Source organism: Ascaphus truei, chromosome 2 (genome assembly GCF_040206685.1).
Source record: "Ascaphus truei isolate aAscTru1 chromosome 2, aAscTru1.hap1, whole genome shotgun sequence".
Taxonomy (NCBI): domain Eukaryota; kingdom Metazoa; phylum Chordata; class Amphibia; order Anura; family Ascaphidae; genus Ascaphus; species Ascaphus truei.
In genome coordinates, this window is record NC_134484.1 from 127,127,537 (window position 1) to 127,145,793 (window position 18,257).

At 43.9% G+C, this 18,257-nt stretch overlaps 1 protein-coding gene across 3 annotated transcripts in view; it reads right to left on the bottom strand.

Moving 5' to 3' along the window:
• CDH2 (cadherin 2) overlaps positions 1-3,546 on the bottom strand; it is a 221,856-nt gene extending 218,310 nt beyond the window's left edge. The window contains exons 1-2 of one of the 3 annotated variants that reach the window (XM_075584835.1): positions 1,679-2,097; positions 207-1,513 (exon numbers count right to left, since the gene is read on the bottom strand). Coding sequence is in view for 2 of the 3 variants with exons in the window: in XM_075584824.1 (XP_075440939.1) it covers positions 2,711-2,788 (78 nt within the window). In the remaining variant the exon portion in view is untranslated. Of the gene's footprint in view, positions 1-206; positions 1,514-1,678; positions 2,100-2,710 lie in introns of those variants that run through there. The other 2 variants (XM_075584824.1, XM_075584832.1) reach the window with 2 other exon arrangements.
• Between the last annotated feature and the right edge of the window lie 14,711 nt (positions 3,547-18,257).

Below are 18,257 nucleotides of genomic sequence, written 5' to 3' on the forward strand. Positions count from 1 at the left end.
TAAGTCAATCGGATATCTTGTAAAGCAGTGGATAAACATGTAGCAGATAAATATGTTCAGTGCTCTGCACAATCTTCATATGTGCTGTACAGCAGTCAAGAAAGAGTGGGAGATCACTTCTCGTTTGGGAAATATATTGGGTCAGTGTATTTGTTTAGGGACTTACCACTGAGTAATATGTGGTTATAGTGGCTTGGTTTACTCACTGTTTATTTGGGTATCCTCTGGGGTCAGTGTATTACTCAAAAACGGGAAACAGAGGGTAGTGGGTGAGCTTCAAATATTCCCCTTCTTCTAAACAGGAGTTAGTTTAGGGACTTTTCTATAGCATTTTCGTTATTGAGAGACACACTAGAGCATGAAAGCAGGAAGCCAGTCAGCAAATTAGGGCTACAGACTGTGTAAAACCTGGAGGCAGACTGTAAAGTAATCCCTACGGCTCGACTGGCTCCGGTTTAAACACCATGGACAGTAACTCTGCAGAGCAGCAAAGAACTAAACTGAAAAGAAATAGGGATGAGGGAAGGAAACAGAGAGAGGAGCGAGAAAGGAGAGAAAGAGAAACAGATAGATGGAGGCAAACAAAAGGTATGAGAAACAAAGAGGGTAGAAAAAAATACAAGACAAAAAGTGAAGAAATGCAAAAAGCAGTGAGAAATACACAAAAAATGAAACACTCGCATATACAGAGTATAAAAAAAAGTGAGAAATAATAAATCAGGTGATGGGGGAGGGGAATTCATTGTCCCAAGGAGACCACTCCCAACACCTCACTGTTGCCATGAAAAACACACAAAGAAATGCTTTACAGCACAACATGTTCGCCCACACAGAGGGAAGTTGTCAATCAGACCCCCTCAATAAGCGAGAGGCCGCATGGATCGTACCCAGGAAGGCAGAAGGGGCCATTACTGGCTTGAAACCCCTATGCACAATGGCATCTCTGTACAATGTTTAAGCAGGTACAAGAGTAAATAACTAAACAAAGGTTTGGTACCAATGGGGAGATAGAGACTAACTGAAGAGGGTCCGTGAGCTAGAGACGGATTGAGGATCTCCCTGCAAACCGTACACAGTATTAAGCTGTGCTGATCTGCACCATCTGTGCAGCAGTTGCCAGAAGCCTTCATTTTAACCCATTTTCACGCCCTCACAGAGCAGCATTTGGGGGAAGGGATTTGCATGTATGATGGCTGCCCTTCCTCCTTCCCTGGGATTTGAGCCACTCCATACGGTGCCAGTACCAAGATGCTCCCAAATGCCACCTCAAACCCTGGGGCTAAAATGAGGTTGTGCTGTAATGCCTGGGGCTCCCATGGTGACATAAGGGCACTGCTGGTGTATGGTTACCCCCGGGCAGGACATTATGGAGCAGAAGAAACACATCTATTTTACTACAGCAATTAAACAGGCACACAGAGGGTGTGTGGAGAGCAACAGTCAGGCTGCCTGTGATGTCCATGACAGGTGGGCATGTCTGGGTTAAAGTGAGATTCAGGAAGTCTCTTCCATCCTGTGGAGAATAATAAGGAAAGTCAGATCCTGTACCCTCGGGTGGGATGGTCACTGCCTGGCTCTATATTAACAAGGATGCGTGTGTCCAACCCTGATGTTGCAATCTGGTAAATCAGTACAGGGAGGCTGGAGACACAACCAGAAAAGCATCTAACCCACTCACCATGTGCTCAACCAAAGAGGGACCATGGGGAGAGTATCACATATACCGAAGGCTGCCTGTGCTAACATAAACAGCCAGGGAGGAATAACACAGGGCTGCGTGCGCTTCATTCCCGCGCCACCTGCTACAGGCTCGGGACACAGGGAGGGAGGGAGGCTGTACGAGCCGATACTTAACAAGTGCTCGGGTTTCTCTCTCTGCACATTGCACGAGGTGATTCCCCCTCCCCCAGCCTGTCACCAGGCATAGGTTCATCATGGGCAGAAAATGCGACGTTTTAACCCATTCTTCTTCAACCCGGGCTAGGGTTAAGGTACAGGCGACACTCCACTCAAGGCCACGAGGACCAGTTGGGCTCACTAGATTAAGTTACAGCGCCCTTTATAACTGCCTGGTTCAAATGGATAGACATGGATAGGGTTGCAGGTGCCCTCCTCTGCATAACGGCCGAGGATCTGCATCCTCGTGCTCCCCTCGGCCGTTAGTGACAGGACCCGACCTCGCGGCCAGTAATCCCCGAGCACGCGCGCACCCAGCTCCTGCAGCAGCAGCAGCAGCCTCCTCCCAAACCGTTACACTCCGGCGGCTGTGTCCCTCGGAAGAGTCCCCGCCAGCCCGCGGGCGCACGCGATCTCCCTCCCCCCAGGGCACAGGGCAAGGCAGCTGTATCCACCACCCAGGCGACCCTAGGCAGGACATTACACACGTGCGACGGTAACAGCAATACAAAAACCTAGCTGGAAATAAAATAGGCTATTGAATAAACACAACAGCAAGAACCGGCATATTGAGACACTTGGCTGCCACGGGGGACTTGGGACGCGTGGATTTGCGCTGTCTAGTTTTCAGGCCCCGGTGGCAGAAAGGGTTTCAAATGACACGTACCCGATGCGGGTAGCCAGCAACAATGGACCAAAATAAACATGTATGTGCAGCATCTTTATTTGCATCAAGTTTCCCAGCGCACCCACTAGGAGTTGTGCAGCGGCAGCTCAGGCACTTGTAATGATGCTGTGTGTGTGTAGCGATTACCTGGTGCAGAATCAGGGCCGATAGGATGCGGAGGAGGGTCGGTAGCAGGAACCGCACTCCTGGGTCTCTCCGGCACATGGTGTTGTGAGGATAATGATGGGGGCACGACGGCTTCGGGGGGAGATGAATACCACACACACAGAGAGACAAAAAGAGACAGAGTCAACCCACGGCAGATGATGGGTTTTTGCTGCGATTTTGTTTTTACAACGGCAGATTCAGAAGGCAAAAATCAACCGCAAAAGAGGCACGGGAGGATGTGCAAATCCCAAAGCCTGGGCGATTTCCAGAGGATCCTCCTGCAGCTCCCACCCACCCCCCGGGAGGAGTCCCCCCGCCTGCGTGCTGCTGTCTCCGGGTAATCACGGGGACTCTCTGCCCCGTCTGAACACAGAGGCACGCAGGGTGATTCACTGACACCGAGATCTCTCTTCCTTTTGTCTCCCGCCGTATATTCCGGATCAGATAATGATGGCAATTAAAAGAGAATAATAAAAAATCAGCAGTTTAAAAAAATAAATAATCAATCCTGAAACCCGACAATAGCAGTCGGTAGATGCAGCGAATGGTTATTATTTTCTGTGACCTCCCCCTGTCACAATGAGTCTTTTGATGATGGGGGAGTTCAGGTGACAGCCGCAGACCTGGCTGAGTCCTGTGTGAGTTTCCCCCTGTGTGAGCCGCTGCTCTCACATGCACAAGGCTCCTGCACAGCACTTTCCCACTAACATCACACGGACTGGTTGCCTCTGCCTTTCTTCCTTCCTTTCTTGCTCCCTCCTCCTTCCTCAGGCGACTGATAACAATACAAGGCGCTGGCTGGATGAATCCCGGGCGGCTTTCAGCTTCACTGCCCCTCCTCCTCACCTCCCCGCCTGTCACTATCTCTACACACTGGCAACACACACACACAACTGTAACGTGCACACACCATCCCTTGCGGACTCGCAATATACCAAGACGTCCTCTGACAATCAAGTGTCAAGGAATATTGGTGCCAATGCAGAAAAAAACACCTTCAATGAGGTGGTTAAAGCTCTTTGGATACAATTATTATAAAAGGGTTTTTTAATTACTAATGCTGTACAGTAGAGACACATTATGTAGACATGTTTTTTTTGGGGGGGGGGGTATCTAAAAAAAGGACGTTTAGGTAAGTGGATTGAAAAATAAAGTAGTGGTGCTCTTCACAACTGTAACATTTCAATTGGAGCACCAAATGAACCACTTTAGCTATGCATTGCAAGCCCCTCTAGTGGTTAATTATATGGAGCCTGTCATATGATTTATACATAAAGCAGATTCATTTGCAGGTTACTAAAAATGTTTTTTTAGGAGACCAAAAAAATGACAAAGCACTGATTCTGGCCTCCTGCTACCTTAACACAGGAGAATACGTGATCCCGAGAGCTCATACTGTACAAATTCAACATACAGTATGTATTAAATGTTGGGGTTAACCCATATACTTGTAGGGTTTAAACATTAGCACAGGGGTCATCTTCTGGTGTTATTAACCCCTTAAGTAAACTGACTCATCAGCACTGACATTTGCTAAATTACTTTAATTTAAAAAATGGCAAGTACATGAAGTGTTTATGAACCCCAACAGCACTGCAACACGTGTTTTGCAATAACTAAAACAAATTAGGTCTCTTCTCCATGCACAGCAGGGCCCTTTGGCAGCGATGGGATTTTATACCAGGTATATGCTTTGCTGCAGTTTAGAAGAATGAGTGGGTGGATTTGGGGTGATACTAAAAAAATCTATGCAAATGCCTAATTTTCCCACTGAAATATAAGGGTTTATGTACTAAGCAATGCTAATGTCTTTTTTCGCGCATGTCACATTAATATTATGTGCGCCTATGTACCATGCTCACATTTCTCCAGCTGCGTCATAAAAATAAAGAAAAAGGATTTTTCTGTGGCACACAAATGATTCGTGCTGGCATATACATGTAAATTATGGGAGAAGGGGTGCTCAGTGAGTAAAGACACTGACTGACCCTGAGATTGTTGCAGGGAAACCTGGTTCATTCCCCGTGTCGTCAAGTCACTTTATCTCCCTGTGCATCAGGCACCAAAAACATAGATTGTAAGCTCCACAGGGCAGGCAAAATGTCTCTGTAAAGTGCTACGTAAAACTAGCATTGCTATACAAGAACAAGCTAAAAAAAATATATTTACTACAAAAGAATATTTCTGAATAAATCATTCAACTAGACATTTACCCTAAAAAGAGCGAGTGTAATCTGTTGACACAGCATGGATATTTCATTTATATAGGTTAACAAATTGTACTATTTTCAAAGTATGGCTATTATAACTTATAAGTAACATTACACTAATCATTTGTTTACTAATGAAACCCAGATTGTGCCTTTTTTTCATTTGTAATTGTATCAATTGGGTATTCAAGATGAGAGGTGTGTCAAAAAAAAATTCAAACAAATTATGTATCATATGTATGAAATCTTCATACATACAATGCACTTTTTTGGAAGGCTTGCATTACTTTTTAGTTCTGACATTTTGCCACAAAAAAATTCAAATAAAATTTTAGCACATAGGGCCCGCAATCTTTCCCGTCTCCTTTATTTTATGACCATTCCCAACCATTTAATTGCATGTTGCATGTTTGTGCATTGTTACAAGGCTCCTCCCCAACCAATGAATGAAGGTCAATCAAACATTCAGTGCAAAAACAGATCTTCCCACTCCACGCTGCCTTCACAATCTGCTACCCCTACCACTATTTAGGTCATATTTTATTAGTACTACAGAAACAGTATTTATGGATAAAGTGGTGCAAATGCCAACATTATTTTAAATGTTGTTTTCTGAGCGCAATTTACCAGATTTCTTTGTTCTGCATCGCTGTGTCCCAGCAACTTCTTAATTGCTTGCAAATGACTGAAATAGGTTACATTTATAACAGATTTGATGATCCTTTCCAGACAACAATCAAGACCAATTTCTAGAAAATATGTGGTGTGTTTTTTTTTTCTTCTACTTAATATAGGAGTTTGTACTACTTTTTAGTACAAGCTCTTTGCTAGTCTTAAAAGTATGCAAGCTTCTCGAGTTGCTTTAATTTACAACTGGCATGATAAATCAAAACCAGGCAAATTTGAAAAACAAATCGAAAAAATAAACTGGTCAGGCTTTTTAAAATATAATGTTAACACAACTCCCTTTCTCCCTAACTGCCTCCAAATAAAATGAGGGAAACGGTATGCCAAGAGAAGTACCCAAAATAACATACAACCTAAAGTGTGCAACTCTTCTAATAGAAAAGGAGGTAATTGGTATGTCAGTACCAACCGCTACAACACATTCTGTATGCAGTTTATTTTTCTCAATTCTTTCCTGTGAGGATCAGGCATTGAGAAGTAAAATGCTAACCAGAGCCAAACATTCAGTTGAAAAGAAATAAAGAAACACTTTTTGAATTTGCTATGTTGCACCCAGCCACCTGCTGGGGAAGAGAAATTGGTGGTTTGAGTGGACGCATTAAGGGGTTGTGGCTTTTAGCCCTGTCCTGATTTTCACGTGGCTGTGCAAAAATATCTTGCTTGAACCAGAAACACAACATTTTACTAGAATAAGGAATTTGTTGTAAGGACCTGCTAATTTGCAGCAAACAACATTATGAAGCGTCTGATAAATCCTTACACCATATGTCAATACACAGAATTAATTAGATGGCCTGACCATGGTGAAAAGATAGTGTTGTTAACCGAAACAGCAATCTTTTGTCTTGCTTACGCCCAATTCTCTCTCATATGTTTTTGTGTTTAGTTTAGGTCATGCAACGGTCGTATTTAAACATGTTGAAAAAACAGGCTTTTTTGGTGGAGACAAATTGCACAGCATTTGTGAAACTCAAAATAGTCGCATTGTAACTGTCTACTGCTAAAAAATGAAATCCAATACAGTCATTTTTGTATTGCAAAGTGTACATACAGTATCCAAGTCAATATCTAAGTCTAAACATTTGCAGCCTTTGCTAGATAGTATCTTTAATGGTAGGTTGCTAACAAGCTGCAACCTTTTTATTTAGTGTCTACGCATCACCCAATTCATCATCTCTATTGTAAACTTGTAATTATAATTGCCTAGACTAAAAAAATACCAGTTAATTAACATTCTAATTAGATTTCCAGTGTTTGTTCAGTGCTAAAACTAGCAAGACATCTGAATAACAGATCCTATCACAAGTCAAAAATAATTTATTTTATCTGTATTCACATAAGGCTTGCTTGTAACATGTCAGTACTGACTACAAATCACAAAACGAAAAAATAAGTAGCTCTTGCAGAGGTATTTGCATACAGTTCCTGTTAGCTAATTTCGCTAGTGTTGTTTTTTTGTTTACAAAAACAACAACAAAACAGATTAAGCCGATGTCCATGTGACCATGCAGAATTTTAACTAGGTGCACAGGAAATCATTTAACATTTCCTTTAAGCACTAATCACCAGTGTCAAAAGGGGAAAACATCTGAAGCATGAAACTACAGCACACCAAATGGATGGATCAAACCTAGATATGAAAAGATGTATTTATGTTTTCAGATTTCAAATGTTTAACCTCAAAAAAAAATACACAAATCGAAATTAACTGATGTCAGAATTTGCCTTCGTCTATTTTTTTTCAGATTTCACTTTTATAACCTCCAAAACAAGTATGCAAATAAAGATTAATTGAAGTTAGTGTCTTCCTTAACTTATTGTGACCCTCTCTTATTTGGCTCAGCCTAAAACCTACTGCTGAGGTGGGGGCCCAAGTCCTCCTTTTTTAGGTGATATGCCACAAGTGGCGTTATGTCAGACAACAGGAGACAGACTAAGGTTGATAGTATAACCGTATTTATAAAGAAAATACCAATGGACACTCTGATACCTTATGTTTCTTAACAGAACACATAACACATCAACATATCATGCCCCACTAAACGCTGTGCGGGTGTATGTTAGTGTCTGTTGTTTTGGCCACCCAATCCTGGGTATCAAGGCCTGTGTGATGGCGGCGAAACACAGCAGACCTGTACTTCGCAACATGCTTTGGTACCACTTTATATGAACGTCGTTGAGGATCCCCTCTGATGGTGCTCGTTCCTCCGTGCTGTTCTCATTCAGATGATCCGTTAGGCCGCCTCGCAAGGTTAGCTTGTCTCTCTTCAGTCATGGCACGCTCTCTCCTGCAGAACGTAGCCTGCCCGTGGACCACTAACAATCACTCCTGAGATCTCTCAGAATCACGCAAGTCAGCCCCTGCGTGCTCTGCCAGGGACTCCTCCTGGTCTCCTCACTAAGCCTGCCTGTCTAAAAGTCCAGTCTCATTTGCTGATGCTCTGTCCCTCAGAAGTCAAATCTTCCTGCACTGAAAGGGGCTCCCTTTTACAGCACAGCATGCTGGGAGTTGTAGTTTTCTATTGCAAGCAGAGGGTACTGTAGAGTCTTTTTAAATAGTAATTAAATATTGGTTAAATAAAAGTACACTGGGGGCTTATTTACCATGCCTTAAGTGAAATAATATTCTTTAAATGTCAGGCACTGACAAGGCTTGCCCTCCAAAATGTTATTCAAATATCAATGTTTATCAGGATCCCAATAGTGGTGCAAACTCTCAATATTTAAATACATTTTTTAGGAAGCCCCATCAGTGATGCTTATTCCTAGAATACTATTTTGGATCGAACATCTGAGCACCCTTGCCTCATCCTGCCTTTTGTTTAAAGTGCCTCATACAGATGTATTAGACCGTTAGTGAAGTACCCCGCTACAGCTGAATAAGGTAAGTGTGTATGGGATAAGGTGCTAATGGGTAGCGTAGTAGGTATACATAGAGAGAACAAGAACCCACTGAAAGCACTCAATATCCCCTAAATGTGCAATGAAAGTATATTAAAAATAATCTTTAATGCTATACTGATTAAAATAATGGGTGTTAAAATACATCAATTGACACACATATATATAAACCCTACTGATGAGTATATAAGATACTCCGGGTTGGTAAAGTTAGGGAGACGTATGAGGTTTATTGGATCAAAACGTTCCCAGGGATCTGATATGCAGTGATCCCTTATGGTGGTAATTAGGTATACACTGGTGTAGGGGGAAAGCTAGCTGATAGCCTGTCCTGTTTGTCAGACAGATGTAAAGTAATAACGTGAGAAGATGTACTTATACTCATGTAGCCCTCTTACCCCCACCCTAAGTGAGATTGGGGTGTGTAGGTGTATCTGACTACTTCTCAGTGTGGTGCTATACCTGTTGGCTCACAGGAGGGCTGAGCTTCCGCCATGGGGAACCTGGGGCATTTATACTAGGGATACTTCCAACGATGCAGCGCCTCCACCTGCGATGGCTTCCACCATAGGGGAAGTGGTTCCTCGCAGGACAATCACAATAATCGATACTCACACAGATATATATATTAACTAGGAACTTTACTGTGTTATGCAAGAAAACAGATCACGCAATATCATCATAACCTGTGTCCCTCTCTAGAGGAGACACTTACTGCGTCGCGCAGGACGCTTCCCCAACACTAGGTGATCCCACCCAGTGTCCCGAGAATCCCCACCCAATGTCCCGCACTCTAGTAGAGAACGTGGGTGACTGCGCAGTCACTAATTAATGTGTTAGGCCTGTTGGTGCACATATATATATTGAATACCTTCCGAGCACTCCGATGCTCGGGCCTGCAACACTCTTCTAAAAGGGTCAGACGTGCGATGCATCCGTCTGATCCTATCCAGGTACTTCTCCAGGAACCCCAACGAGGGTCCCACCGCTTCACGGGAACACAACCGAATCACGGCAACACCAACCGCATCACGGGAACAGCAACCGCCGCTATCCCTGTCTATCCCTAACTAACCCTAAAGTGACAGGAACCCTAACCTAGGGCCTGTCCCTGATGTACCGCAACCTGGGGTGGCTTGGGGGAAACTCCTAGGGCCTGCAGGGTAATAACCTGCCCCACTCCCCTAACTCATCACAGTCCTAACACTCACTGAACCCTAACACTAACACTAACACTAACAGCTACGCACTGCAAACTTTGGAACGCGTACAGCAACTTGCTGCACACTAGCACTATGCCTTCTTGTCAAGCCTCACAGCCCTGCCAGGCGTGATCCTGACAAGACAGCACACACACACGAACTAAGGGCAGCGTCCCTGTCTTGGGCCGTCCCTCAGCACTTACCCACTAACCTGGTGGGGAGTTGGGGCCTTACTTGGGATGTGGGGGACCTTACTCGATGCAGGAGCTGCACATGCTCTCTGCACCCTTCCTTCCCTCACAGCTCCCCAGCTCCAACTGACAAACGTGCTGCAGCCCAAACAATGTATCCACTTTCTCCCTCTGGAGATCCTTGGCCCTCATTGGCCACACTGAGGCACCTGGTGTGCTTGCCCCTAAGCCTCATGGGAGTTGTAGTCCCGTGGAGGCTGCAAATACATTGGGGCCACGTGCGCGCCTTCCCTGCGCCTGCGCGAACCCCTAATGGCCGCCGCAACCTCTCCTGCACTTTCCCTACACTCGCGCGACTCTCTAGGCTCTGTCCTGCGCATGCGCGACCTCTCTGGGGCTTTGGGGATCTTTCTGCGCATACGCGTCCCTGCGCATGCGCAACCCGCATCCCAATGGTGGCGCCCTGCTTCACCGGCCGCCGGGACATTAGAGACGCGATCGCGGCCTTAGCAACGGCCCGATCGCGTCCCCGGCAACCGGCCGCAGGCAGGGGAAGCCGCGCTGCTCCCTGCTCCAGCCCCCACCCTTGGAAGCAGCCGTCGGGTCTTTCGGCACCCGCGATCGAGCTGCTCAAGGGGAGGGGGGTCTCAAGGAGCTGCGGGAGCTCAAGGCTACACTCACAATAGTGGTATGCAGATAAATTAGTCAGCGCAGTATATCCGATAGGACCTCACTGTGTGTGGGGTAATAAGTCAAGGATCACCTGACAACAGCTAAATTGCTCCAAGGTACAAGAGCTAGCTGAAATACACAGAGTAAATATACAGTGGTGTATAGATTCCTATTGACAGTGTGGTTTATGTATGCCTGTGCGCATATTCATGAATGCGCTTCCACTGTCTTAGAATACTATTGCCACCGAGACCTCTGTATAGTGTGGTTCACCCCCCCTCACACTAACTAAGCCTTGAGAAAGCGAATACAGAAGCAAGGACATACCCACAGTGCTGTCCCAGCAGACACTGTCTCGAAAGCCACGCTTTTTTCAGCGGCGGCTCCGGCAACAGTCAGACGTGCTACATATATATTGAAAATCATTTCTGTACAAAAAATGGTGAGATATTTCAGGTAAAGGGTCACATTATATGCAGGACACAGTTTGTGATGTATCTCATTACGTGTAGCTGTGGACTCCATTATGTGGGTCGCACTAAGCATCCTCTGTGTGTTCATCTTTTGGAAAACAGGAGCGCTATTAATAATGGTGTACAGTACTTACACATGGAGTCCCCAGACATTTCTCCAAAGTGCATGCTAAAGACAGCACCACTCTGAAAATAATGGGTTTGGAACATATTCCTAATATACCACCAGGGTCTGACAGATTCAACATTTTGTGTCGCCAAGAATTCTTCTGGATTTTTAAATTGAATTCACTTACCCCCCATTGGTTAAATCAACATCTTGACATCAGCACAATTGTATAAGATGAAATATATAAATATATTTTTGGGATCTTCAGCCTCTGGTTGGTTTAGGTATATTGTAGTTATATTTTCTTTTATTCTTATAGATCTGGCATGTCTCATTTTAACCCTATTAATTACCCTATATAATATTGCAATAATATACATCAAATACTTTATAAAATGTTTATCTAATACATTTACTTCAGTGTGGTGTTTTGTTCTTATGCTTTTTCGATAGGAACCAAACCGCCTCTGGGGCTTTTCTGCTTTTTAAACCCCCTAAGTCTCTCTTTTTATTTTATTCAAAATATGTGACCACCTTACACAATACTTATGTACTTTATATAGATATATGTATGTTTAGAATTTAATATTAGTTTGGTGTCTAATATATATTGCTTTTTTTTAACCATGTGTTAATGCTGATTGCTTTCTAATTACCGCTACATTCGTATTGGGGGAGTTAGTTGCTCCTTCAATTCATTTCTATGGAGCCCCTCGAGCTTATAACGAAACGCGTCAGAGAATTGAATCTATGTGATGTCCATGTGATGTCCAGCACCACGTCTTGAATAAAGATTGATTTTATCTTCACTTTGGCGGAGATTCCATTCATGCAGTGACCGCCGTTACTTCTTCTATTCTGCCACTATAAAACCATCTAGGACTCCCCCATCCGGGAATGACCTTTTCTTCAAGTTGCTGGAAGACGCCAGTCTAGCTTGGACGAATATGCAGTATTGAGGCTGGTCTGGGCACTTATCTCCAAGCAATAGGAGACTGCACACAAGGGATTTCCCTTTTACAGATCTGGAGATGAGATGTCTGGAAGATGCTATGTTAGCATGGACCCCGCGATTCACGCAGTATCGAGGTTGGTTGAACGGAAGGTAACATGTCCTTCACATTCCCTTTCAGCAAGAAAAGTCTGCAATATAGGGATTTCCCTTTTTACTTATCCAGAGAATAGCTCTAGAAGTGGTGTCTTTATGTTTAGGATTACATTTGGGTAGAGACATTATTTTGAAGGTTAGACCCCTGCATCTCTCCTATCCGAATGGACTGAGAGTATTACCATTACCAATCATTGACCAAATTTTATAACACTACATCTTGCCAGCACTGTGGGAGATATTTACATTCAATACATGAGTTACAAAAATGTTTTATTACATTTCCACCACCAGTGGCATTTGGAACTCTGACTGGTCGTTTTTTAATGATTTGTGTTTATCTTGAGGTTCACACCCAGTTCCACAATATTTTTTGCCCATTTTATATGTCTGCAATTGTTCACATATATTATATCTACAGTATGAAATGTATTTCTGTAAATTGGAGATAAGCGCTTCTATTTCTTTTTTTTGCATCTACTTTCTTGGATTTGGTTTTGTCCAAACTAGAAGCTGCTAACCTCTCTTACCACAATATTCCTTCTTCAAAATGTAATACTCTATTGGCAATTTAGAGCCAACTATATACTGAGTGGGACCTCATTCGCACACACTTTCATTTATATGTATTGTAGCATGTTGTATTATTTGCACAATCAACATCTGGATTATCACTGAAATCTATTTTTGTTTATGTACACACACACACACACACACACACACACACACACACACACACACACACACACACACACACACACACACACACACACACACACACACACACACACACACACACACACATACACACACACACAAACAAAGACACCACCAAAGCCAGAAGGCTTATAAGAAACAAGGTAAATTGAAGCAAATGTATATGTATTAGTAGTAAGGAGCAGCCAGGGCCGGAGTTTGACCTTCTGAGACTCTAAGCTATGTCAAATTTTAGAGGCCCCAAAATGTAGAAATAGATTAATATGGTTGCTCCCGGTCCATGGCTCCATACAACAAGGCAGCTCTACCTCTGTACTGGATGTTAAGTAAAGCCTGCCGATAAACGTGGAGACTTTTATTAGCATTAGTACATTAGTAGTAGGTATTAGAATTGGTACATTTTTGTCATACATGAATGAAAATTTCCATATTTATAGAGATTCTTCTTTTTCCCATATGATCCAATTTTGATCACACTTGAAATTCATTTTGTTATTTTTGCGGCCCCTCATATTGTGAGGCCCTAAGCTGTAACGTAGTTTGCTTATGTGTAAATCTGGCATTGGGAACAACCATTGTTTCAGTCTACTAAGTAACACTTTGTATTTGTTTGTGCATGTTTATCCTTATTTGTATGTAACTGTTTATGTAATTATTAAATCTCTGTACCCCCATTAACCCGCACTGCAGATTATGTTGGCGCTTTACAAATTAATGCTAATAATACTACATAAAATGTCATTGATTTTTAAGCTTTAGAGTGCTCTTATGACGTACCTGGTACAGCTTAGGGCTAGGACACAGTTTTCTAGAGACAGAGTAGGCTGCAGACCACTTACAGGAAGGAGCTTCACTTCTGTTTCCGGCATCCGGGCACTAGTCGTGTCGTGATCGATTCAAGAACAATCAAATGACATGGAAGTGCCTGACGCTTGATGGAACTCTGGAGTTGCCAGAACATTCTGATTGGCTGGCATCATTCCCTTTAAGTGACGTTATTAAAAAAAAAAAAAAAAATTAAAGTCGGCACATGGTTTTAACAGCCAATTAGATGGCTGTTAAACCAGTTTGAGGCAAAATGGGACGTCACAAGCCCTATTTAAGGCTGTGACGCCTCATTTGAGCCCAAGAAGACGACGAGATAACATCGGATGGGATCTACCATGGGGCTTTATGGATTGACAGATGAAGACAGAAGATAAAGGAGATCAATAAATAGTGACAGATGAAAACAGAAGAAGCTGATTAAAGATTTGGGTACCTGAACCGGATCTTGATGGCAGATGGCATCGGATGCTGTTTGAGGCCTTCAAGGTACGTGAGCTTCCTGTTTCCCCGGGAGTCGGAGGGCCAGCACTTCTAATTTTAAGTAATATATTGAATGTTTGTAAATGTCTTTTTTAACAGTTTTTTTCATTGGATGTGTTTTTTTATTTTTTGGGGGAGGCACATTAACTGATAATATATTAATCTGTACCACTTTAGGGCACAGATCAATACATTATTAGGACAATATTTTGGGGGCATTTCTAGCTTTGTATTGCCGCTGTTTTTTTTTTTCAATTTCAGTTTATTATGTGGATGTCATTGTTTGGTATTTTTCTGCTTTATTGAAATAAAATGTTGGCGATTGTTTTTCGTTTTTAATTAATGGTGTTGGCTAATGCGTTTAATGGTTGCTTCTGATATTTTTTTTATTTATTTCTTTGTAGTTTGATCTTTCAATTAATTCATTAATGTTGTATTAATTAATTGTTTTTATTGGTTAATGTTACTATTAATTTTGAGTTGGTTTAGTAATTAATTGGTTTGATTGGTTACTGTTTTAAATAATTCCGAGTTGTTTTATTAATTTTTTTTGATTGGTTAATGGTTTAATTAATTAATTGTTGATCTGGTTATTGCTTGTATTAATTGGATTAGCTGGCTAGTGTTTTTATTTAGTGAATTGTGTTTTTTTGGTGTTTTCTAATGTTTTATTATTATGTGTTTGGAGCATTCGTGTATTTTGATTAGGGTGCCCATTGAGTGCTATAGAGGCTTATCATGCCCATATTATTATATGGGTATGATGTACCACTATACTACTCAATGGGTACAGGGTGGGTATAGTGGGTCCGTGGTGGATGCTTAGGCCTCCCGGGTGGGTAGTGGGGCAGGGTGGGTTAACCCCGTAATTACTATAGCGGTTATTGACTGCTAATGTGATTAAGGGGTTAGGGGCCATTAGAATGTATTTATTATGTATGTATGCTTTCTGCCAACGGAGGATAGGACCTGCTGTATCATGAGGAGGACGGCCAGCATACTGCTGTGGTAAGTAGAACTTTTTTTATTTATTTTATTTATGCTGGCTAATGTTGTGTTTAATAATGGGCAAATAATCTATTATCCATATCTGGATAATAGTTATTTTGCACATTACTGTACTGTATGTGTTTTATTGATTGAAATGTAGACCATGTTTATTTGTTAACATACAGGTTGGTACCTTAGGTCTGCGGGGACCTATGGAGACCACCTAAGGACCCCCGGACGCCCACGGGTACCACCTGTGGACCCACGGAGAACACCTGCGGGGAATAACCGGGGGCCCCACAGCTGTGGGGGCCCCACGGACCCGCAGGGACAACCCGAGGGCCCCAGACCCCCGCAGGCCCACCTGTGGACCCCATTTGGGACCCACAGTGACCCGCGGGGACCACCTGGAGGCCCATGTTGCCTAGTGGGAACCACCCGGAGACCCCCAGACCCTGTGGGCACCCCCCTCTGGTGCACTGTGGGGCCTGCGGACACCCATCGGTCCCACCGGGGACTACTGTAGGCCTGGGGTACTAACCCAGTATGTTAAAAAATAAATAATGGTTTTACATTATGGCGGGTACGAGGGGGGTGTATTGATGCTTAGTAAATGTTTTTTAATGTAACGGGTATCCCCCCCCCAAATCGCAGATATAGTATGGGTGCAGAGAACATACAGTGTTACCAGGTGTGGTGCTTTACCTGCTTGGCTCACAGGAGGGCTGAGCTTCCACCACGGGGAAGGCGGAAGGCCTTTTGACAAAGGCCTGACGGGCCGAAACGCGTCAAGAGGATCCGTTTGCACTTTGTTTCATTAAAGTTTTTTATGAATCACTGATCAGCCTTCTTTGAAGTTCTTGCTCTACGGCTGTGCGGCGTACAGACCTCCCCTGGGAGGATTTCCAGTGTTCCGCCACGGGGAACCAGGGGCAATTATATCAAGAGTAATCTTGTACTCGGTGCAGCGCCTCCACCTGCGATGGTTCCTAGCAGAGCAGGAATTGTTCCTCGCAGTACACATACAAATACTCACACACCTTAAGTATGATAACCAATACCGTTTACTTAAGGACACATGAACCATATAACCATGTAGCATAACAGGTGTCCCTCTCTGGAGGAGACACTAGCTAATGCGCCTCGCAGGACGCTTCCCTCAACACCGGGTGACCCCACCCAGTGTCCAACAATCCCCACACAATATGTCCTCTCCCTTTTTGGGAGAACCTAATAAGGGTGACTGCGCAGTCACTAACTAAGGGAACTGTTGGTGCACTTGCAGAGTTAGAGTACCTGCCGAGCACTCCAGTGCTCGGATCTGCAACTGCTTCGAAAAGGATCCATCGAGTTCCGTCACGACATCCAGGATCCACCGTCTGGGGAGATCCCACCAGAATGGCCGCTGCAGCCGCAATGAAGAGCTGCGCCCAACCTTCGGAACGCTGCGCAGTATGTGCTGAGTCCCTAACTGACCCTTATGAACTCCGGTGACACTCGCTGTACTATAGGCCGTCCCTACAGCACAGCAACCTTGAATGGCTTAAGGGGAAACTCCTAGGGGCCTACAGGGTAGCCTATCCTATGCAAGTGGGTACCTGACCCCCTGCACCCGCACTACCTCTTCCCGTACCGCCTGAGTCCCCTCTGCCTCAATCCTATCTAAATATTCCCAGCGCCTACAGCAACGCACTGCAACATGCTGGGTGCTTGTAGCAAACGTGCTGCACAAACCTTGTGCCTTCTTGTCAGACCTCATAGCACTGACAGCCGTGACTCTGACATGACAGCACACACACTCTCACTAAGGGCAGGGTCCTTTACTGCGCATGGGCAAAGATCGCGCCACAACCAAGATGGCGGTGACCGCCGGGAGATGTCGCCGTCCCCTTTCCCCACTGCCACAGGGGTAAGGCAGGGGGCAAAGAAAGATCAGGGGAACCGGGGGTGACCCCCTTACACTAATATACATTTAATTCCTAGTGTAGGTGTGCAGGGGGTCTCCGGAGTAGAACCATGTTGGTTTTATGTCCGGGGACCCCCTGCTTCCCGAGATACAAGCCCCGTTATGGGGTGCCGGTATCTCCTATGTATGGAGATATCCCGCGTATAATCAACACAGGAGACACTATTAAGGAGACAAGGAAAAGAGGGAAGGTGGGGGGGAAAGGATGGAATGCTGGAGTGCTTTGTCTCCCATTTTGGGATTTCTTTCAACATACAGTTCTTTATTTTTAATTGCATCTATGATGTTTTGGGTTTGTCTGGGAGCACTTGTTTTTTTTACAGGGAAAAGGGAAGTACCTAGATTTAACTGACTCTAAGGAACGGGCCAGAAGAAGGGGCTAGGAGCCTCTAAACATTGTCCCCCTTATTCCCCGTTTTTTTCCTTTTTATTTGTTCCCCCACTTTCCCTCTTTGCCTTGTCTCCTTAATAGTGTCTCCTGTGTTGATTATATTGTTCACACCTCGTTTGTATATGTTTTGATTGCTGTAAGCTACTTAGTTCTTTGAGTTATAAAACTGGGTTTGCTATTTTTTGCATCTCTTGTTGTGATAATTAGCTTATAATATTATATATATATATATATATATATATATATATAGGAAAAAAGAGGAGAGAGCGCACGCCCCATAGTGTAAAACCATACATTAAATGTATAGGTTTGTCGAACACTGTACATAGTATATCGCATACAGTGGTTGCGGCCAACAATATGTCGGCCGCACCACTCGGTCCTTGGGCACTCGCTTCCTGGAGCACAGGAGAAATGTCATCAAGGGTTTAAATACTCATAGTATTTCCCGACATTTTAAGTCAATACATAATCAGGACCCCAAGTCCATGACCATCATGGGGCTTGAGGGCATTTCTCCTAGTGCTTTAGGGGGCGATCGCTTCAAAACCCTCTGTCGGCGGGAAACTTTTTGGATCCACCAGTTGGGCACGTTAGCCCC